We start from the raw sequence: 23,919 nt of genomic DNA, 5'->3' as shown, positions 1-23,919 counted from the left end.
GGAGGGCAGTTCTTCCTTGACTTCAGAAGAGCTTGATATGACCCTGCAGAGTCGGCCACAAACAGTTTGCGTTTGTGTTCTGAGATAACTGTGAACTTCAACTGCTGATTAATTTGACAATAAAGTCTTTACAGTAATTGTAAAATGTGTCATGGTTAATATTACTTGTAAGAGCCATATAGTTATTGTAAAACCTTTGGTTAGTCATTTACGGTAATTTATGATCACGTGGTGCAGGGTTGTAGGAAGTAAGGGTTATCAGCTGTTCACCGGCGTTGTTTGTTTGTTTGTATGAATGGAAGGAGAGGGGGTGTCGGGAGGAAGCCTACTTTTTGCTGACCGCTATCGCACACTTTGGCTATTGAACCATTGCACTAATTTAACTGTTATTTTCTGTATCATGTACCATTGATGACCTGGAACAAGAAAATACGAAACTCGTACATACGGATTTCAGTGCATGATTGACAGCCAGCGCGTCGAGCAACTTTCCCCCGTTCAGCCTCTCGGTGACTAAATACGTTTTTTTTGTTCGGATCGTCACCACTTCATTACTGAAGTTATGGTCAGGAAGACTGCATAATATGTTGCATGGAGGGATTTATTTTTTATAAAACACAATTGATAAACAAACAATTCGTCTTACGTGTGAAGCACCATAACCAGCTGTATATTTCATTTGTTTTGGAGAGAGAACATTCAGACAGACAGTTCCAACCAGGATGTCCCACCATGCTAGCCTCTTCCTCCTCCGGCTGCTGCATCAGTCTTCTTACCTAGTGTGAATCATGATAATCGTCATGTTATGTGAATAATAATCTCAACAGACAACTTGGTGTAACAAAGTAACATTACCCGTGGTGTCTCCATGCAGCAGACGTGTTCGGTGTCTGAAGGCTGTTGCACAATTCCCACATGGTCACCTAGATGAATATAGTACAGAATTTGAGCATTTCAACAATAAATCTTGTTAATATGGTAACCTGACGGACTTTAGTAAGTTTGGCACGTAATGTTGAGATGGAGCACAATCACGTTTATAAAACACAGCACACAGCCTATAATTCACAATTCAGCACATAATTCTGGAGGACGACATGATACTGACCAAATCCCGTTCCTTGTATATCTTTATATGTGTAGAGGATCACGTTTTTAATCCCGTTAATGTGATGTAAACAAACTGCCCGCATACAGGACGCTGTTTTCAGCGGGTTTTCATCCGTTTAAATATAATGTTACGTCCCCATTTGGAAAACATGCAACTGTGAACTGTCAACAACACAGCACTACTAACGATATTAATTGTTGCCGAAATAGCTCACAGATACGTTACTTATAGAGCGAAGAATGCAGCATTACGTCATTGTGCTTAGCGCTAGCTATGCTAACACACATCGAGTTACCGTCCAAAACGTTACACAGACATGTTAACTAACCATTCAGAAACGTCCTGCTGCATCCGCGGCGTAGAACTTCTACAGGAGCTGGTCCTGGTTCTGGGTCGGAGTCTGGGTCGGAGTCTGGTTCGAAGCGGTACGGCTGGACCGCTGTTAGTTTGTCGCGTATAACCATAACCATGGCAACAAGCTGAACGCGGACAGCATGGGGCGGAGAGACACAACCACTTCCTCAGTAGGAGCGTGGTCGGGGGTCATCTCATTAGCATACGGCTACACCCCGACAGAATCACCCGGTGTGATCCACTCCGAAAATACATGTTCCGATTGTTTTTTCCAGTTGAGGAATTCAAAGACCAGGTTTGGAGACATCAATAACTTATATTAACTTGTGGAAAAATAGCATAATAGGGCCCCTTTAACTCAGAGGTTGAGGCATTGTCTTTTCACTTCAACTCTACATGTCAATCTATTTTAAATGTTGTGGCTCCACTAAAAACTAGCCTTTCCAAACCTAGACCTGAGCCCTGGATGAATGATGCTACGCGCACTGTCAGGCGTGAATGCAGAAGAGCTGAGCGAAAGTGGAAAAAAGACAAGTTGCAGGTGTCCTTCCAGATTTTGAAGGATAGTTGGCGTTTTTATCAGAGAACAGTGAGATCTGCTAAGGCCAAATACTTTTCTGAATTAATTGCCTCCAACAGTCACAACCCTCATGTTCTTTTTAAAATTGTAAACTCTTGTTATTAATGCCCCACAATCAGTCTGCCTGGAGAACCAGACTGAAATGTGTGAAAACTTAAGCATCTGTCTCGTTTCAGGAGGATCCCTCCAGTTAATGTCCGCATTATGTATGCACTAGGCATTACAACCTTGTTCACAAACTTGAAGGACCCAGATTCAAAGACAGGTTATGTAAGTATTAACATTAACATTCATCCATGATATTACTTTAAGAAAATTGTTGATGCTGCTGTCTTTTACTATAGTCAAATCTTATGAGGTTAATTCAGGTGACTCAGTCATTCAAGCAGTTATCTGTCTGAATGGAACACATGTCATGTCAATGGAACACAGTATTATACTTATTCTTAAATATGTAAAAGATTAACCTTTTTTTGTGTTCATCAACAGGAGCATTTCTATGATTGTCAGAGTGGTTCTGGTTATCTGGCATGGAGGTTGAAAACTGTCTAGCGCAACACTGCTCAGGAAATCAAGCAATCCAAGTCCACTTTTCAAGGTGGCCGTTTGCTTTATTTTCACGTTATGTAGCTATTTACTGGAACTTCAAAATTTTGAATTTCACATTATTCCTTAATTTCACATTATTCCTTAATTTTGGTACAGTATCAAAATGAATATCCAACTACTTGAAACATGGATAAATTTAAGTTTGACCAAAAAAATGGGTAAACAATTTTGACCAAATGTCAACTGTGATGGGTTAACTTTAGCAACTTTGTCTCGAATTGATTTTCATTCTGCACTGAATTGATTGGAAACCCATGACTGCCCGGAAGGCAGGCAAAGTTGTCAATCTATCATCCATCTAAAAACCCACAATGTGCTTTGGAAAAGAGCTGACATTACAAATAACTTGTATAATTTGTAATAATTGGTCTTAATTATTAATGTATCATCTTTTTAACCTTCCTCTGGTGTTCGGGTCGGCACCGACCCGTTTTACAGTTTTAAATGCATTAAAAAACACGTAAATTAGTTTATTGCGTCAAGGCTTTTTGACTTTGTCAAGAACCTCTATTTCAACAAAATAAAACAAAAAAAATGTTTTCACTAAATTAGAAAATGCTCTGGTTGAAATTATGACCTTTGTGTTGTTCGGGTCGGTTTCGACCCAGTTATAAAAGTAAGATTATAAAGCAATAATTAGAACCAAAACTTAAATCATAAGTGCACTGTCAGCCAAAACACTGACAGCCAGCTCCTCTCCCAATCATGTGAGCTTTAGGGGATTCTCATTTTGCCTTGTTTTCCAGTATACCTGCACAAAAACAAAACAAACAAAGACGGGCATGTCCAGACATGTTACGTCAATTCACTCATCTGAGTGGTCATTTGACTTGCAGAGTGCACATCTCCAATTTGCAGCACGCAAACATGAGAAGAAGACTTACAGTGACCCAAGTTCTGGATAGTCTTTTTGGTGAAAATGAGGGAGAGGACACAGAGCAGCATAGCGATACGGATGAGCAGGTTTCTGAGGAGGAAGACAATGTGGAGTATCATCCAGAAGACATAGACACATCTGATGAGTCTGATGAGGAGGTCACCGGTGGTGAAGCTGCTCCCGCTGAAAGATTCAAGTCCAAAAATGGTAAGATCTTTTGGAGCTCAGTACCTCATGATGAACATGGCAGGGCAGCTGCTGCAAATGTCATCAAAATGACCCCTGGAATCACAAGGTTTGCTGTGACAAGAGTCAATGACATCAAGACATGTTTTGAGCTATTTATGCCATTGTCACTAAAAAGAGTCATCATTGCTATGACAAACCTGGAAGGAAAAAAAGTCCATGGCGACATGTGGAAAGACATTGATGAGGAATACCTGGATTCCTATATTGGTGTTCTTCTTCTTGCTGGAGTGTACAGATCCTGCAATGAGGCCACTGATAGTCTTTGGGACGCATCGACAGGCAGAAATATTTTCCGCGCAACAATGTCACTTCAGACCTTTCGCATGATATCAAGAGTCCTCAGATTTGACAACAGAGATACCAGAGCAAGATCTGACAAGCTTGCCCCCATCAGGGATGTCTGGGAGAGATGGACGCAGCTCCTTCCACTGATGTTCAACCCAGGGCCAGAGGTGACAGTGGATGAACGTCTTGTCCCTTTCCGAGGAAAATGCCCCTTCCGGCAATACATACCCAGTAAGCCAGGGAAGTACGGCATAAAAATCTGGGCAGCCTGCGATGCAAAAACCAGCTATGCCTGGAATCTACAGATTTACACAGGCAAAGCTGCGAGTGGCATCCCTGAGAAGAACCAAGGAAAACGTGTGGTCCTCGACATGACTGCTGGACTGCAGGGTCACAATATCACTTGTGACAATTTTTTTACCAGCTATGACCTTGGACAAGAACTTCTCAGGAGGAAACTTACCATGGTGGGCACAGTGAAGAAAAATAAACCTGAGCTACCTGCTGAAATCTTGCAGGTGAAGGACAGGGCTCCACTTTCCTCAAAGTTTGCTTTTACAGACACCACCACTGTTGTCTCATATTGTCCAAAAAGAAAACGGAATGTGATACTTATGTCGACTCTTCACAAAGATGCAGCTGTGTCATCAGGAAGTCACAAAAAGCCCACAATCATCCTCGACTACAACAAAAACAAAGGAGGAGTGGACAACCTGGACAAGCTGACTGCCACCTACACTTGCCAGCGAATGACCAGGAGATGGCCAATGGTTGTGTTTTACAACATCCTTGATGTGTCTGCATGTAACGCATTTGTGTTGTGGACCCACATCCACCAAGGGTGGAACTCAACCAAAAAAGCCAAGCGGAGAATGTTTCTTGAGGAGCTGGGAAATTCACTTGTCAAGCCACACATTGAGCGAAGGGAACAGTTGCCCAGAGACCCAGACGCTGCCGCCTTGGTCAGACAGCTGCAGAGCTCACCTTGCACTCCGTCCACGCCATCAGCAACACAAAGAGCATCCGCAACAGCATCCTCCTCAGCCAGCCCTGCCTCAACACCAACCAGAACAGCCACAGCCACAACCCCACTCAGGCCACCTGATTCTAAAAGAAAGAGGTGTCAAGTCTGCCCAAGCAGTAAGGACAGAAAGACAAATGTATTGTGCTTCAAGTGCAAGAAATATCTCTGCAAAGAACACACTAAAAGTGTCACTTTTTGCCACACATGCATCTAAACACACACACATACACATGCATGTTCTTGCACACAGAGACTTTTACTCTGATTTGGTATTTTGGTTTGATTTGCTGGATTGGTTGTTGTTTGTTTGACCTTGCAAATCTATATTTTGTGTTATGACCTGTTCTGCTTTTCATTTTGTGTTTATATTAAAGTTCTATTGCTGAAAAAAATACTTTTTTGCCTTTTTCTTGAAGTAAATATATATGGGTCGAAATTGACCCGTAACACAATAGATGTTACTATAGTTAATAATATTAAAATGAAAAAATAAATAAAACAAATTTATTTAAGAGATGTGTTCTAATAGCGCTTAGTAATAGTCAGGTAACACAACAACCTTTTATTTATTTATATGATTCTGTTGAGGTTCATTTTACCATTTTTTTAATTGAAATCGAGGGGTATACTGACAAAAAAAAGGCCCAGAGGCCCACACCAAAAATATTAAAACCAATATTTTCATGGATATGGAAGCCTAACAAGGTAACCAAGAGATGAGAAACAAATTGGATGATAGCTAATTGTTTTTAGTGTATTTTACAGCTGATTTAAGACACGGGTCAAAACCGACCCATTAACATAAGAGATGGTAACAGAAAGCGAACACAAGACGAAGGTTAAGTTAGTAATTGCTATGGTGTTTATTCTCATATTCAAGGATGGAATTGTGAGATGGCTGCCATCCTTTTGATCCTACACTTGTTAACTCCAACATCCAAGGGCAAGAAGTCTTCGAAGAAAAACACATCAGAAGCTGCTGACCACCTCGTGAAATTCATGAGGGTATGTTCAAAGATCTTTATTAAAGTATATTTCAATTTAGATGTCAGTTTATTTGGTTTGCAAGAGCCAGTACATATTTTGAGATGGCAAGGGTGTGCTTGATAATTACGATTGTACGTTTGTGTTTCAACACAGAAGCAGCTTTGTCTTTATTGAAATTAATGGTGTACATACATTTAATTGAATTATATTTCATTGATTAATTTCTCTTTGTCTCTCTTTCAGGCGGGAAGAAGCATGGATGCCTTCCTTAAGGGAATTGGCCCTGCTCAACCCTTTCTCCTGTGTGTCGGAGAGAGAAAGAACAGCATCCAGAATTTCTACATCGTCCTGGACCAAAAAATTATTCCCTGTTCGAGTTGCTGCCTTTGATGAGCTCTTCAAGGCACATTTTGCTTTTGCTGTGTCCTACGATGAAGCCTTGTGCAACTTCTACACTTTCATCCAGACCACCGTGTATGGCATTGATGTTGACAGTGTGAAGGAGAGTCTGCGTGTCAAGGAAATCAGGGCAATCATTTTTCACAGTGCTGTTTGAGGAGGAACACATCTTTGACTGTGTTCACCAATATTCACGTGTTACATTTGCAAGGTACCCCACACAAGTTGTTCACTGTTATTTAGACATATGAAGTTTCAGCATGTTTTGTACCCAGGAAAATATTTGCGTTTGAACTGTGGAGAGCCTGGATGTTCTTTTGTGTTCAGCACATACTCTGGTTATAAACGTCACTTATCACGACCACATGGAGACTGCTTTGATTCTCATTCTGTGAGCAATTTAAAGTTTGAGCCTGTAGCTAATGTTGGACCTTCTGTTTCACAGCCAGTAACTGTGGATCCTCCCATGACTGTTGATACACACAGTCCAATTGGGGGAAAAAAGAAAATCCTAGACATGTGCAGCTCTATTAAGTCCAAGCCTCAGGAGTTCATGTAAGCACTGTGCAATGTTTAGTTGGTTCAATGGAGGAACTGGTTATTGACGTCCATACTCATGTAAAAGAAACGGTTGTAGAATGTTTGTCATCTGATGCTTCAAAGGAAACCTTAGAGAAAGTTGAAGATTGTTTTGACCAGATTGAAAATCCTTTTTCATGTCTTAACACAGAATCTAAAAGGACAAAACATTTTGAAGAAAAATGGAAAATAGTTGAACCTGTGGAACATATTCTTGGTGTACGATTTGACATGTGCAGACATAAAACAGGCACTTATACACACGTTTTTTGACGAGTCATGTAATGTTTGCACAACTTCCTGGGTCTAAAGCTATGGTACTGAATATCAGCTTGCGATGTATGTATGTTCATGTGTTGTAAATGAGATGCCTTTGTTCAAGAGGATTGGCTGTATAATTGTTAATGATGACAATGCTTATCTTTTAGCATGTGAAGTCTTTACAATGTATTTTGATGAGCACTTGAATGCATTCAGTATTGAGGAGAAAACAAGTGTCTTTACACTGATTTGTGTAGATGACCTGGTGCACTACAGACCTCATGATAGGCAATTTTCGTATGACACTGATGACTACATTGTCCCATACTGCAATTTTGTATGATTCCATGCTGAACTCGCTCTTTATTGTTAAATGTGTGATTTTAATGTACCTTGCAATGAAATTTACTATAAAAAAATATATTTTTGCAAGTTATTGTCTTGTTTGTTTTGTAATTGTAGGTATAGAGGTGTACGTTATTGGGGGTACAGTAGCTGGAGGGGCATTGGTTAGTCACGGCATTCTACACCCTCAGAGTTGATTGTTTAACACTCATTAGTGTTACTACATTGGACTCAATTGTAGTGTGATTTTCTAACACTGACACCAGTGTAGAGTACTATGAACACTAGCCAGTGTTGATTTTCTAACACTGACACCAGTGTAGAGTACTATGAACACTAGCCAGTGTTAATTTTAACTCCTTTTTGTGTTGAAATAACACAGTGAGAGTGTTAAAAAATTAACACTTTCCAAAGTGTAACTTCAACACTTAAAAGTGTGGACACTTTTCTAGTGTTAAAGTGTAGGTCCGGAGTGAAATGGACCCTAGGTCATTTTCACCAAGACCTCCAGCCAAACACCCCCTCGGAAGCATTTTTAGCGATGGTCAGCAGTGGTCAAGATAGGGCGATCAGCCGAACGGCTTCGTAATAGCGCTATGGTACTTACAGTATATCTCGTAAATTTCCCCACTAATAATGCATGGAATGTTACCAAACTTCTGCAGTAGTACACATAGGGTCTGTACTCACAAAACGAGGCATTTTAAAGTTTGTAAGTACATCAGGAGTTTATTTAAAAAGAACACTTGCCTGATAGCTTCTACTGCTAAAGCTACGCTGTTTGCTTAGATGGCACCGTGTTTACACAGCTTCTTCTTCGTTGGTGTTTAATGGCAGTCGGCGTATACCCAGCTGTTTCCGTGACGCGAGTTTCACGCCAGCGTATGAAAAAGTTTCGCCTATTTTTTATAAATGCTTGTATTATCATGTCAACACTTGTCGACCTGATAAGCATTTATGAAAAAAAAAATTAAGCGAAACCTTAACCGTGAGTTTCTCCCTACATGTCTCCGCCTTTTTCCTGAATCTGAACCAACTCTGAAAAAAATGTGCCGTCCTTTCATCTTCAACCTAATCGATACGGAAATAAAAGTGATTCTAGCAGCTTTGGGTTGGGAGACAATTTTGATTACCTTTCCTTCCAATCACATTAGATATTATCTAAACAATATTCTCCGACATTTTCAACATTTCATATCGCGGACATAATCCGCAACCAGATTCTTTGCGGAGGTAGTGTTTTTGCGAACGGGAGATTTATGAAATGTTTTAGTACATTTCTGTGTTAAAATATCTGCTTATATTTACTGTTTAATATGTGAAATATGATTAAAATCATATGCCTTAGTTAACGTATTTGCGCAATATTCTTATGCTTAACTTTCAACTGACGCTACTTTCTTTCTGTGCCTGGGCTGATTACACCCAATGAAAAAGATAATTCATTCGGTGCGCTACATTGTGAACTACGGGAATTGAACCCCTGTCTCCTGCACCGGGGGCGGCATTGCTAACCATTACACCACAGTGTCAGTGTGCAAGTCTGAAAATAAAGACATATTACCTTTAGATCAATAGACTGTTTCATTCAGTTATATACATAAGATCGGGCAGTAATTGTCTGCCACGCCAACTATCGCTACTTTGCTGCAGTTACGTTGCTCCGCTTTCTCAGGATGAGCTCGTTTTCTACATAAACACTCAGTAGTATCTAATGACGCTCTCCCCGTTGCCATGGTGAATCGTAGTAACGGAGCTCCATTGATGATGGCTTTGTAGAGTCGGCAGGCACGCGCGTAGCTCAGAGTTTACATACTCAGAGTTGACTGAACTAATTCAAAACCGCTGTTCTGAAACTGAAAACTCAGAGTTGCCCATCTCAGAGTTGATCAACTCAGAGTTCAGGGTTAGGTTCAGAGTTTGTTGAACCTGCTTTGTGAAACGGGCCCCAGATGTACTTAAAAAACTTTAAAATGCCTCGTTTTGTGAGTAGAGACCCTATGTGTACTACTGCAGAAGTTTGGTAACATTCCATGCATTATTAGTGGGGAAATTTACGAGATATACTGTAAGTACCATAGCGCTATTACGAAGCCGTTCGGCTGATCGCCCTATCTTGACCACTGCTGACCATCGCTAAAAATGCTTCCGAGGGGGTGTTTGGCTGGAGGTCTTGGTGGAAATTACCTAGGGTCCATTTCACTCCGGACCTACACTTTAAATTTTACACTCTCAGAGTTAATTTAACACTGATGATTTTGCTGTGTACCAGTCACAATGAAGACCCTCAAAGGTATTCTGCACATCTCCCTACACTGAATGGTATCCTAAACTAATAAATTCAAAACTGTATAAATACAGTCAAGGCAATCAGGTGATGCAGGTGTATTTTTTTGCAAATCAATAACTTTCCCCCCCCCCTCTTTTCAAGAGTGTGTTCCATGCTTGGCTGAAGAACCAGAACATGGAGGTGGCAGAGTTGGAGAAAAGGGGGAAGCTGGTAGGATACTACATATCCCAGAAAATTCAAGATTTAGTGAAACAAGAAAAAAAACCTTAATTTAACTTAATTTAAATTATTCTGGCTATGTGGGTTAGTTTTGTTATGCGTTTTTTAATCTATCTGTTAATGTTGTTTATGTAATACATTATTTTTCGGCTTAAAATCATTTGTGTGAAGTAGTTTTATAATAATAAATTGGATACATTCTGGTACCTTTTATGGTGAGGTATGTGCTCTGTGATGAACTGATATGTCATATCTTTAAAAATGGTTATCATAGACGTATACACCTTACTGTCTATTTGTTTTACTTTCAATAATTGTTTGTCATTAACACTGAGCTTTTTATACACTGATATTTTTTACATTCAACAGTACAGAAAGGTGGCTTTGCAGGTTATAAAACAAGTCTACTCTTCTTTGATAATTTTTTCTGGACTTATTTTGTGGGTGAGGAAAGAAGCCTGCTTTTAGAGGCTTTGCAGCCAAAATTATTTGATCAAAACAGTATATTACAGAAAGTAAGGGCTTTATTCGCAAAATGTGTACATGTGAAACAAGTGTTTTTGAAAAAAATATAATAGCCTACATATGAAGAGCACTGGCCCCACCGACCCACTCTGTAATGCAGTCTGTAAACTGAGCTATTGTAATTGTGTCCATCATCATCATCATCATCATCATCATCAATGACCATCTTAGCCATCAAGGTAATCAGCTAAAAGTGTACCCTGGACCACACCAGCCTGACCAGCTTAACCAGCAATGATGACCAGCTAGACCAGCCTGACCAGCTTAACCAGCAATGGTGACCAGCTAGACCACTGTGACCACCTTAACCAGCATCCCAACCAGCTAAAGTTTCCAAAACCCCTCTAACCAGCAGACCAGAGCCTGAGCCTGGTCAATCTAAGCTGTTTTTTTCAGCAGGCTAACTGCTAGTCCGTTCCTGGTAACTACTCTCGGTCTTTCTTACCGTTATCATCTTCTCCTCGCCGCCACTCTTCTTTCTCCGTACTGACGTCGTGTCTTGTCGGACGCAGCTGGTCGATACGCCGACGCGCCCAGCGTGGTCATCCAACCAAACGGCACTAGACTAGAAGCATCTTTGCGTCGGAGAGGTGGGTCCGAACTCCTCGCAGTGCAGAGTCGATATTCCGCTGCATTCTGACGTAAATGAACAAGAAGGGGGAAATCCATCACAATGTAACCGTTCTATTCTGCAACGGAGCACCGTCTCCCGCTGCGGGCGCCCACGGTCTTCTCGTCGACAAGCTGTGTACAGGGGAGCGCTCCGGAGTGCTCCGTGGGTGAACAGAGGAGTCACTCCGCGTTGACTGCCGTCGACACAATAAACACATCATTCCCCGCAGGAGCCAACCGGAGAGGCAAGATGAAATTTCCGACTGAGAATCCAAGGAAGCAAGGGAACACGAACCCTCCACCAGGTAGACTGGATATTAATATTTCATATTGTTTTCGTGAAGACTGCAGTGAGTCTTAAGGCAAAAATCAAATCATCTCATCACTACGTGTTTTGAAATGAAATGCTGCAGTGTGTAAAACAGTTGCAGGTGTGTTCTACCAGCAGCATGAGCCATAATGCAGAGCAGACATGGACTTAACACACACATATGCCACAATAGAGGCTGGTGCTGCATGCTGTACGTTACTATGAGGGACGTCTTTACTGTGGCGCCCCCAGTGCTCCAAATTAGGGTTTGTGGGGGGATTTGATGTGTTGGTGCCTGAGCAGTGATTCAGTGGGAGGGAGGGAAGACATGTATATCCAAATACCCACATTGGGCCTTTGCAGGTGAGGTGGTGCAGGGAGAGACCTTCACAGGTTCAAACATGACCTCATCCAGCCCACATTCTGCATGCGTGTCACGTCCTCATACAGTGTCAGCACCTGTACTGTTCACCCAGCTGTTACAGGTGATTTATATGTAGACATGAAAACCTTCTTTCATTTCCAAGCTTTACTCTAAAGCAGCAGTTCATCACGAAACAAAGACTGGTTACAAAAATGAATCCAAGCAAGTTGGTTGTATCAGAGTCAGTAAGACATGGTTCTCCACCGTTACAACCAGAGGAGGATTAAGGTAGTCATGGGCCCCTAGACTAATTTTTATGTGCCCCCCTGACCCATGCATCATGCTCTCCCAGCAAACAATTCATTTTGCACCATGTGTAACAGTGAGGGAGAATATTTGGCAAACATGATCCACACACATTCCAGTTAGCACACATTTATTCTAACAGCTTTTATCGTAGCAAAAATACAACAGAATAGCAACATTTTCAGTTTCAGATTCAGTTTCAATATCTGCTGCAACAGCACACAGACTATCCTGTTCTATAGCAAAGGCACAAATCAAACAGTAGGGCCGAGAAAGACGTGTGTGTGTGTGTGTGCATAGTGACCTCTCAAAGATCTGAAAATTCCTTTACAATAACTATCTTATACTTATCGTATATACACATTTACAGCACATTTCTGTTTCATGAGACTCCATTTGTCCAGGAGCAAAGATAATCTGAACAAAAAGATTAAAATAAGAAATAAGCCTTTACTCATGTGGAATAATTGTTTTGGTGCTTAGCAAAGTCTGAGCATCACAATATCAGTGGAATTTTTGAATGAATTATTAAATAAATGTAAAACAAATATCTCAAATTTAATGGTTTTGAAGTAGAATTGAAAAAAAGCTTCTTTAAATTCTGCTTGGTAAAACTTTTCATGCACCAAAAGCTGTGGTGGTTGCCCAGTGATACCATGATCTTCAGATAAACTGAAGGGTTTGTGATTCTTCCTTACTTTCCTAGCTGAGAAGTCTTTGATGAGGCTTGTAAATTCCAGTTTTCTTAGAAAATTACTCTCAATGGACATCAGAGACAGATGATTCAGTCTGTTTTGGCCAATTGTGGATCTCAGTTTATTTTTCACAAGTCCAAGTTTTGAGAACGAACGCTCTCCACTAGCATTGGTAACAGGTAAAGTCAAAAAGAGTCTCAGTGCTATATCAACATTTGGAAACACAGCCTGGAGTCTCCTTCCTCGAACAAGACTCAGCAGTGACCTAGCTGAATTAGTTCTCTGAATTGTCCAATTTCATCCACAAAATCTTCTTCCACATCACCTGGATATTTCCTCTGGAGATTAGCCGCCGAAGAAAAGGGGAGGTCTTATATGGAGATGGATGGAATGTTGTTCAAAAATCCAAATGTGAGAAGAAGTGATACCTCCGATCCATTTCTGCAACAAGACAGTGAACACTGTCACTCTGAACCTGTCACAGCCTGACTGTATGGCGTTATATTTGTGCCACATTTATGAAGGAGCAATGTGAAATTTTGAGCGCAGAAAAATATATTTTGCATAGGGGTGTGAATCTTTGGCTTCACAGCGATTCGATTAACGATTTATTTATTGGTTTATTTCAGGGACATTGCACACTAATCAACAGCCAAGCTGTAAGTGAGCCAGAGTTAGCCAAAGAGGCTAGTTTGCATCTGTAGTCCCAGTTTGCATCTGTCCCGATACAGTAGTTGGCGATTCGATTCAAGGACGATTTTTTTGGAACGATTCGATTCAATTCTGTAAATCACGATTCGATTCAGTAACTTGTAACCAAAATTCTATATCCATGAATAAACATGAAATAATGCGAGTGAGCCTATCTGTATTCTTCTGAAAGGTGAAAAAATAACATATTTATTCTATAAAAAAGTAGTCCTGCATAATATTTTATGCTGAATACAAAAATGTAATTAAACATTGCTCAGTTTTTAACATTTTCAGTAGACTACATGCTGGCAGGGGAGAGAGTGTCTTAAACGTATTAAAACATTAATCATAAGTAAGAATCACGATTCATCCAATTAAATGCATTTATATCGATCATCGGGTGAAGCCAAAACGATTAATTCAAATGAATCAAATGAATCGTTACACCTCTAATTTTCTGAGGACAGAAATTATATTTTGAAGAGGAATGATACGCGAGCAAAACATAATTTAATTTGAGCAAGCAAAAATATATTCTGTGCTCAATAAATGTATTTGCATGTTTGCAATAATAACCCCTCTCAGTTTTACTCATATGCCCTCTCTCAAAATCTTGCTCGCTGCGCTGCAAATCGCTGCCATCTCTCCCTTCTGTGCGCGCTCAACTTTGTTTGTACGGTCGCTCAACTTGGCACAGCGTTACAAATGTGCCACAATATCAACCAATCAGAGAAGCTCAATTCTGATTGGCTGTGTCATCTCCAATTAGATCGCTAGTAGAAGTATTTACAGCGTACATCCGGAAGCACTAAGAAATATCAACAGACCAGAGTGGAGTTGTTCGACTACAGCTGGATTAACACACATTTTCGGTCAGTATATCTTTATTATGTATTAATAATACATTGTATTTTAGTGCTGTTATGTCACGTTGTTTGGGTTAACATTATATCTCAATGTATCTTGAGATATCGGCTTTTGTGACGGTGACGTTAGTTTAACCGTTAGAGTCGAATACAATACAACAGATAAAAGCAGAACATATTCCATATGGTTTTATGGCAGATCTTGTACTTGGATGCTGCAACAAATAACAGAGCATCAACAGCATTCTCATTCTTCTCGAGATCAACCTGTCACGCCGGTGAGGTAATGTCTCGTCTTGGGTTTTTGTCTTGTCATTTCCTGTCTTATTTTGAAAATAACTCCCTTCTCGTTTCAGGTCACTTGCCCTTCCTCATGTGTTCCCTGGTCCCTGATTGTTGTCACCTGTTGCTCGTTATCCCTCTGTGTATTTAAGTCTGCGTCTCCCCTTGTCTTGTGCCAGTTCGTTCCTGTCTCTCGTCACGATCCACGTCACGGTCCTCGTCACGTCACGTCACGTCACGTCATGTAAAGTTAAGTTTGTATTTTTGTAGTTTTGTTTGTAGCCTTGTTTTTTCCTCCCGGTGGAGTGATTTTGTGTTTATACTGTTTAAGTTGAGAATAAAAGCCTTTTTACTAGTGATGGGCAAAGGAAAGCTTCGAAACAGTTCGAAGCGATGTTTCAGTATGTGTTGAAGCCTTGAAACGAATATGAAACCTGACTCTACAGTGGCATCTCGTGGCCACTTCTGTGAACTACATGCTCGCGCCAAAGAAAACTCCTAATTATGTGCCACTATGAAATGAGCCAGTCTTAGGTTTCCTTAATTTAAGTAGAATACAGGTTGAATTAAAGAAACATTGTTAAAAATAAATAAATGACACATTGTTATATGCAATACAATAATCAAAGATTTTTATTCAAAAATAATATTTGTTCAGCTCTTTTTGAGCTGAGTCTGTTTCTTTTTTTTTTGGATAACACTTCCCCTGCTTTCGAAAAAATCCTTTCACAGGGTACACTTGTTTCAGGGACACTTAAACATTTCTTAGTCAGTTGGTACAAATTAAGGAAGACAGCATGTCGCTCTTGCCAGTATTTCAAAGGATCTGCCCGTCTTGGAATAGCCGTTTCGAAACATAGAGGCGTTCCTTCAATCACTGAACTCCAGTCACGTGACATGCGCGTTTCAGAACCGCTTTTCGGCACATCGTTTCGAAACGTTTCGATCCGGGACTTCAGAGAAGCGCCGACACGCCCGTTTCGGAAGTCACATCACTACTTTTTACTGCTACTGCCCTGCATCTGAGTCCTCCCTGCATGCCCAAGTCTGACACAACCCAGCTTGTAGCGACCGGCTGTCGTAATTGCATCCCCGCCCACCTGACCTTCAGTTCATTCACGTTTTCTCACTGTTAACACCCACAATCCTGACGTCGTCCAATCACAATTCCCCACGAAAAGGACCTGCGCAGTTTTGAAAGTGATCAGTGAGAAGTCTGCGTGTATCTCTGAGCCGCCAGTACTATCTTTTGTGGAGCATTACCTCGCCATCTGATCGTGTTGCATAATCCGCGCTGTGGGTGCCCGAGTCCTTGGAGTCCTTGTGGGTTGCAGCCACAAGCAAATACCATGATGTTCTTCACTCTCTGGAGAAAGATGGTCTGCTTGACATCTCTAATGCAATTCACCTCTTTGGTGTACACTACATATTTGTCCCTCGACTCAGAGTAGACCTCGACACCTTCACTGGAGGATGGAATAATCATCTGCGGACAGAGGGAGGTCTCACTCCTGAACAGCTGTGGTGTATGGGACACATACAAGATCTAGACGAAGGGGAGAGACTTGAGGTACACCAATATAAAATGTTCACACAGTTCACATAAAATATATTTATAAAAAACAAAACAGTTGAGTTGCAAAGGTGTGGCAGGCAGATATGTCTTGTGTTATGGAATGTGCTGTGGAGCACACAGGCCAAAATATGTATTTACTCATGACATGGTTATGAGGTCTGAATCAATGTGAGTGATGAGACATTACTGACAGATGTATAAAAAACTTGGCAACAGTTCTCTGTTCAATAACTAGTAGTGTGAACTTCTTTATCAATAAAAAATAGAGCAAACAAATACATATTTTTGTAACATTTGTGTGTTTATTTTCAAAAAACAAACCAGAACAAAGCCCTGAGTCTGGACTTATATAAATGATTTTTTCTGGATCTGTAGGAACTTCAAGATCCAGGCATCGACTGGGAGAGTGCCATATTGCAAGAAGACTCTAACAGTGCAGTTGCTGAAATTGTGTGCCCATTGGATGACGAAGCCCTGGAAGAACTTCAGAGAACTGTTGATCCTCTCGAACATTCTCAGTCACATGGTCGTGACTTGTACACACGATTCTTGCACAGGATGTCAGTAACATTCGAACATTAACTTGTAAATTGGCACATTAGCTGCTTACAACTTACAAAGTTATTTTGCCAAAATATACCCTTAAGTTTACTTATGGACAAGGCACTTAAAGTGATGGTTCGGAGTGAAATGCACCCTAGGTAATTTCCACCATGACATCCAGCCAAATACCCCCTCGGAAGCATTTTTAGCGATGGTCAGCATTGGTCAAGATAGGGCTATCAGCCGAATGGCTTAGTACTAGCGCTATAGAATCTCCGCCCCCTCAGCCGCTTCTCTCACCTGTCTGGTCGTTTCTCAGTTCATATGGCGCTGTTAAAACACCAGATCTCTCACAAATAAGACGTTTATTTTGAATGACTTTTTCACAACACGTGATCTGGATTTCCTCCTGTTCACAGAGACCTGGTTGAAACCAGGTGAGATCAGCGCCTTCTCGGAGCTCCTCCCACCCAGCTGTTCCTTCTTCAGCACCCCCCGAGCTGCCGGTCGTGGCAGCGGTCTGGCTGCTATATTTAAAGACAGCTTCAGATGCAAAATAATAACCCCTAATAATTATTCAAGCTTTGAGCTACAGTTATTTGTGATCAACCTCTCTTGTCCTGTGCTGTGTGCCACAGTTTATCGCCCACCCAATTTTAACAAGAACTTTCTCCAAGAGTTCTCTGAGTTTTTGTCTGATTTGATCCAATAAGCCTGTTTCCCCAGCCCGTAGACGTCATATCTTCACTCCATCAACGGCCAGAGAGTTTGCTGTCGCCTTTGGGGACTCTCAGCTGCATGCTGACAGTGGACTGGTTCCCCCCCTTTGTCCAGACACCTTACTCTCCACTTTCCACTCTACATGTTCTGCAATTCTGGATCCTGTTGCCCCTTTTCGACAAAAAAGCACTAAAACCAAAGCCGATCACTGGTTGAACGACCACACCCGTCTGCTGAGACAACAATGCAGACAGGCGGAGCGGCGGTGGAAAAAGGACAAACTGCATGTATCACTGGGCTGGTTAAGGGATAGTTTGGCCGCTTATCAGAGAGCTGTGAAGGAGGCCAAGTCCAAATACTTGTCCTCTGTTATAGCTAACAGCTCTAATCATCCAAGAGTGCTATTTAAAACTATTGACTCTGTTATTAATCCACCCTCTACTGTCCTGTCTGATGCCTCCACCACAACCTGCGAAGAGTTTCTCTCTTTTTTTATAAACAAAGTGGCATCAGTCAGGCAGAATACCAGTTGTATGCTTATGTCCCCTGATGATGTGTGTGCTCCTCCTGCACAATCTGCCATTTTCGAGCAATTTTAAACTATTTCCTTGCCATCTCTCATTAAGGTGGTTAGTGGCTTAAAACCCACTAACTGTCCCCTAGACATTATTCCAGCCAAGTTTCTGAAGGAGGTTTTTAGTTCTATTGGATCAAGATCATCTGTCTTAGCTCAGGGTCTGTCCCGGCTGCCTTCAAGCATGCTGTGGTTAGGCCCCTCTTCAAAAAAACACATCTTGACCCCTCTGTACTGTCCAATTTTAGGCCTGTCTCCCACTTGCCTTTTCTTTCTAAGGTATTGGAAAAAGTTGTTTTTATTCAATTACAAAAATTTTTAGAAATTCATTCCATTCTCGATAAATTTCAGTCTGGTTTCAGATCCCGACATAGCACCGAGTCAGCACTTTTGAAGGTGCATAATGATATTGCCTTGTCCGTGGATGCTGGGAACCCCGCTGTGCTGGTTCTGCTGGACCTCACAGTTGCTTTTGATACAGTTGACCATGCAATCCTTGTATCTCGCCTAGAGCACTATGTAGGCATCCGTGGCACCGCCCTCAAATGGTTTAGGTCGTACCTGGCAAATAGGAGTTTTTCTGTAATAATTGGTAACCTCTGCTCCTCACAGACATCCCTCTCTTGTGGGTTGCCACAGGGCTCTATTCTTGGCCCTATTCTGTTTTCCTTGTATATGCTACCGCTGGGATCAATTATAAAAAAACACAATCTGTCTTTTCATTTTTATGCTGATGATCTACAGTTATATTTGCCTATGAGACCCAATGAAAACACTGCACTTACTCAGTTACTGGACTGTATATCTGATGTAAAACAGTGGCTGGCTCTGAACTTTTTGCACCTGAACGACAGCAAAACTGAATGTATTCTGTTTGGCACACCATCTATGTCAAATGTTTTAATTACAAACTCTGGGACTCTGGCACCCTTTTTTAAACCACATGTAAAGAATCTTGGGGTAACATTTGACAGTGGGCTCAGATTCGATAAACAGATTAGGTCTGTTGTTAGCACAAGCTTTTTTCAGCTGCGTCTCCTGGCCAAAGTAAAGCCTTTTTTAAGTCGGCAGGACCTCGAGAAGACGATCCATGCTTTCATTAGTTCAAGACTGGACTATTGTAACGCACTTTATGTCGGCATCAGCCAGTCTTTAATCTCCCGTCTTCAACTTGTCCAGAACGCTGCTGCCCGATTTTTAACAGGCACGTCCAGGCATGAACACATTACCCCTGTACTGTCGTCACTCCACTGGCTTCCAGTTCATTTTAGAATTGATTTTAAACTTTTATTGTTTGTTTTTTACGGAATTAATGGCCTGGCTCCCTCCTACCTGTCAGAGATTTTAACTGTCCGTGATCATGGCAGGGCCCTCCATTCTTCCGGCCAGCTCCTGTTAGAAGTCCCAAGGTCAAGAGTTAAACAGTGGGGCGATCGTTCTTTTGCTGTCACAGCTTCCAGGCTGTGGAACAGATTGCCCCCTGACATTCGCACCATTACTGACCTCAGCCTTTTTAAATCAAAGCTGAAGACACACTTTTTTAGATTGGCATTTAACTGTGACTAGGGTAGTCCTGCTCTTAGGCATACTTATTTTGCCTGTTTTTACTTTAATGCACTTTAGAGGGCCTCAAACACCCTGCAGCACTAGTAGCACTTTTCTTGTGTTTTTTTGCAGCACTGTGGCACTTTCTTGTGTTTTTATGTATTGTTTTAATGTATTATTTTATTGCTTTGATGTAAAGCACTTTGGGTACCGTCTGGCTATTGTAAAGTGCTATACAAATAAAATTTGATTGATTGATTGATTGATATAGTACATAGTGTATATCTGGTAAATTACCCCACTAATAATGCATGGAATGTTACCAAACTTCTGCAGTAGTACACATAGGGTCTGTACTCACAAAACGAGGCATTTGAAAGTTTGTACGTACACCAGGAGTTTATTTAAAAGAACACTTGCCTGATAGCTTCTATCCTCGGCTGCTATGCTACCGCAGCGTAGACGCCACTTCCGTGAGAGTATTAAAAAGTTTCGCTGAATTTTTATAAATGCTTGTATTATCAGGTCAACACATTTTTATAAATTATTGTATTATCAGGTAAACAAGTGTTGACAAGTGTTGACCTGATAATACAAGCATTTATAAAAATTCAGCTAAACTTTTTAATACGCGTGAAACTTTCGTCACGGCATCGGCTAGGTAAACACGGAAGTGGCGTCTACGCTGCGGTAGCATAGCAGCCGATGATAGAAGCTATCAGGCGAGTGTTCTTTTAAATAAACTCCTGGTGTACGTACAAACTTTCAAATGCCTCGTTTTGCGATAGCCCTATCTTGACCAATGCTGACCATCGCTAAAAATGCTTCCGAGGGGGTATTTGGCTGGATGTCATGGAAATTACAGGGTGCATTTCACTCCGAACCATCACTTTAAGGAGAAGCTTAACATAACACCCTTTGGGATATATTTGTAACAGGAGCAATAGTTGTTGTTAGCTTTCTGAAGCTCGAATAGAAAATACTACAAAAGTTGTTACAATTTGATTCATTCCTCTATCGATGGTTTGTAAACCAAGGTTATTAAATTTTGCTTTTTTCATTCGTTATTTTAAAGAAAGACTAACTGAAAAAATTAACTAAACTAAAAATATGCATTTTCAAAAACAAACTCAACCAACAAATCTGCTTTAAAAACAAATTCAAACTAAAATGAAATGGAAAACAAAATAAAAACGAATAAAAAGAGCAAAACTACAATAATCTAGGTTACAATGCATTCCAGCAAAGTGAACACATAACGGTGAATAACGGTGGATCAGGTAAAGTAAAATTAAATTGATGCTTTTCCAACTAAGACAAGGAAGGGTCCTGTGTGAGGTGCATTTTACAGGTATTGCTTAAGAGATAGCTACCAAAATTAATTTGATTTGAAACGGTCAGATAATAGCAGGTTCCATCAAAGACATTGCAAACAATAACGCAATATGACAAAACTAGAAATTCATGACTTACCTGACGTGGCGTATTATTGTTGTTTTCACCATTTGATTCTGCCATTCTGCTGGCTGGAAATCTAAACTCCCACTCAATTGGCATGTTATGGAAGCATTGTGATTGGAGATGAAACAGCCAATCAGAATTGAGCTTCTCCAAGTCTCTGATTGGTTGATATTGTGGCACATTTGTATCGTGTGCCAAGTTGAGCGAGCGTACAGACAAAGTTGAGCGCGCACAGAAGGGAGAGATTGAGAGCGCGCATGCAGCGGTCTGCAGCGCAGCAAGCAAGAGTTTGAGAGAGGGCATATGAGTAAAACTGAGTGAGAGGGGTTATTATTGCACAATAAAATGAATAATAGCAACCATGCAAATACATGTATTGACCACAGAATATATTTTTGCTTGCTCAAATGAAATTATGTTTTGCTCGCGTATCATTTCTCTTCAAAATATAATTTCTGTGCTTGCAAAATATATTTTTCTGCATTCAAAATCTCACATTGCTCCTTCATAAATGTGGCACAAATATAACGCCATATATCTGCTCATACTCCGGTTCAGTTGACTCATCTGCTTGTTTTTTCCTTTATCTGTGTCTCCGTGTCCGCTTAGTCTGGACACTGTCGGAGACATGTTTTTTACGTCACTCTCAAAGTTGTCAAAATTATTCCGTAGGTTGGCCACATAATCCCTAAATGAGCTGATCAAATTGACAACATTACATAAATCCAGTTCCGAAGTTTGCAATGCAGTACTGGTCTTATGGAAGCGTTGCAGTATGTTGTTCCACATGTTGCACAGGAACGCATTCTCTAATTTTTTCATTTTACTGTAGAGTGCCCTTGCTTCATTTCAAGTAGTAAGATTTTGGTTGGAGTCATCGCTTAACATCTGCAGCAAGTCTTGGATCCTGGTGTAGTTCTGGTGCAGTGCTTTTGTCGCTTGTGCGTGTGCTGACCGTCTCGTGTAAGACAGACTTTTTAAAGTTTATATCCTCTGGTTGTCATTGGGCTGTTGCAACCCGCTGTAATAACTTGGAGGAAAAATTAAAAAGTGTTTGTACAAAGTTAAAAAATTCCTCCGTCTCGATGCAGCAGTTGACACTGTAAACCCCGACTAAATTAAGTGTGTGCGCAGCACACGGTACCCACTCAGCCAAATGGTTAATCTGTTTGATACGTGACTGCAGGCCACTGTAAGTACCGGACATGTTGGCAGCATTGTCGTAGCAGTGGCCTCTGCAGTCATTTATATCAATGCCCATTTTCTACAAAACACCAAGAACAGCCTGGCAGAGTGACTCTGAGTGATCCTGAATGGGTAGAAACTTCAAAAAGCGTTCCTCGATCCTGCCATCAGGTGACACATATCTCATGATGAATGTCAACTGATGGGGGTCACATCTGGCGTGGAATCAACACTTATTGAAAAGTACTTTGCCACTTTTATTTGTCTGATTATCTCTGCAAGCACCTGGTCCCCCATCAGCTCAATAAACTCCAGACATGTTTTTGAAGACAAATACAAAGGTGTTCCCTTACCAGCATTGCCATATTTTTCAATATGGTCTTTCAGGAATGGGTCGAACTCAGCTATGACTTCCAGCACTCCCATGAAATTCCCGTTATCAGGTTGTCCGAAAGTTTCACTGTGTCCTCTGAATGGTAGTCCTCGCTCCGCCAAAAACGTAACCACCGCTAACACCCTCTTTTTTTTTAAAGATTATTTTTTCAGCTACAGTGCCATTCAAGGCTTTTTATTATTTTATTCAGACAGTGTGGAGACAGGGAGAGGGAGAGAGAGAGAGAGAAGACATGCGGGAAAATGATCCCAGGCTGGGAGTCGAACCCGGGACCACCGCATCGAGGACGTTGAGCCTCTGTACATGAGGCGGCTGCCCTAACCACTGCGCCACTGGCCACCCACCACCCTCTTTAACCCTCGAGGCACCTTGGGGTCCAAACGTGTACATTGTGCCTTTTTGACTTCTTTGATTCTCGATAAATCGGTCAGTTTAAAGGCTAATTATATGAAACTTGGCCAGGATTTGTTTTTTATTATTATTTCTAAAATTCCATGATCCCCTCTATTGTAAGGTGTATAGAATAGGAGATTTGCATCTATACCTACACCCTTTCACCTCGGGCCCAATTTGGACACATTGGGCCCTAGTTTCGTGGCGCAGCGCAGGGCGGCGCAGGGTGGCGGAGCCGGCGCAATGCAAGTTTCGACCCGCGCAGCCTTGCGCACTGTCAGTTTGGCAGTTTGGTGGATCGCCTGCGCCAAGATGGGTGTGGCGGCGCAGCAGGGGGAGGCGTCACAGATTCAGCTTGGCGTAGCGGAAGTTTCGTGGCAAAAAGCCTCGCCGAGACTGCGCTGAAAGCTCGCCAGCTCCAACCTGGTCTACTTTCGGCGCAAGGCGTAAAGAAAGTCCATTCATTCAATGCGAATCACAGCTGGCGGAGTGGAAGTTTGGCTGACGGCGCGCAGTGCGTACACGTCACCGAGACCTCACAGGCAGGTTTCTACAGTTCCAGGCACATTTAAATGCAATAAATAATCACAACAAACACTATTTAATGCAACTAATTGAATCAACACGTGAATTTATATCTATATAGATTGTCCCGTCACATCTGACGTCAGATCAAAGGCGGATGGCACCCGTAACGGAAACTCAG

General features: G+C 41.4%; 1 protein-coding gene and 1 long non-coding RNA gene across 2 annotated transcripts in view; one reads left to right on the top strand and one right to left on the bottom strand.

The window, feature by feature from the left end:
- Positions 1-647: 647 nt before the first annotated feature.
- LOC311026588 lies at positions 648-1,522 on the bottom strand. The gene is made up of 3 exons (XR_014598501.1): positions 1,440-1,522; positions 856-923; positions 648-776 (listed from the first exon to the last, which is right to left on the bottom strand). It is a non-coding gene; the product is annotated as an uncharacterized lncRNA (long non-coding RNA).
- A 9,697-nt stretch (positions 1,523-11,219) lies between these two features.
- kcnk10a (potassium channel, subfamily K, member 10a) overlaps positions 11,220-23,919 on the top strand; it is a 102,447-nt gene continuing 89,747 nt past the window's right edge. The window contains exon 1 of the mRNA XM_084031065.1: positions 11,220-11,611. Coding sequence (XP_083887191.1) covers positions 11,557-11,611 — 55 coding nt within the window. The 5' untranslated portion in view covers positions 11,220-11,556. The remainder of the gene's footprint in view (positions 11,612-23,919) is intronic.

The sequence above is a fragment of the Eutrigla gurnardus genome (genome assembly GCF_963514095.1).
Source record: "Eutrigla gurnardus genome assembly, chromosome: 16".
NCBI classification, from domain to species: Eukaryota; Metazoa; Chordata; class Actinopteri; order Perciformes; family Triglidae; genus Eutrigla; species Eutrigla gurnardus.
Note: the sequence above shows the minus strand (reverse complement) of the source record. Positions and strands in the feature narration are given on the sequence as shown.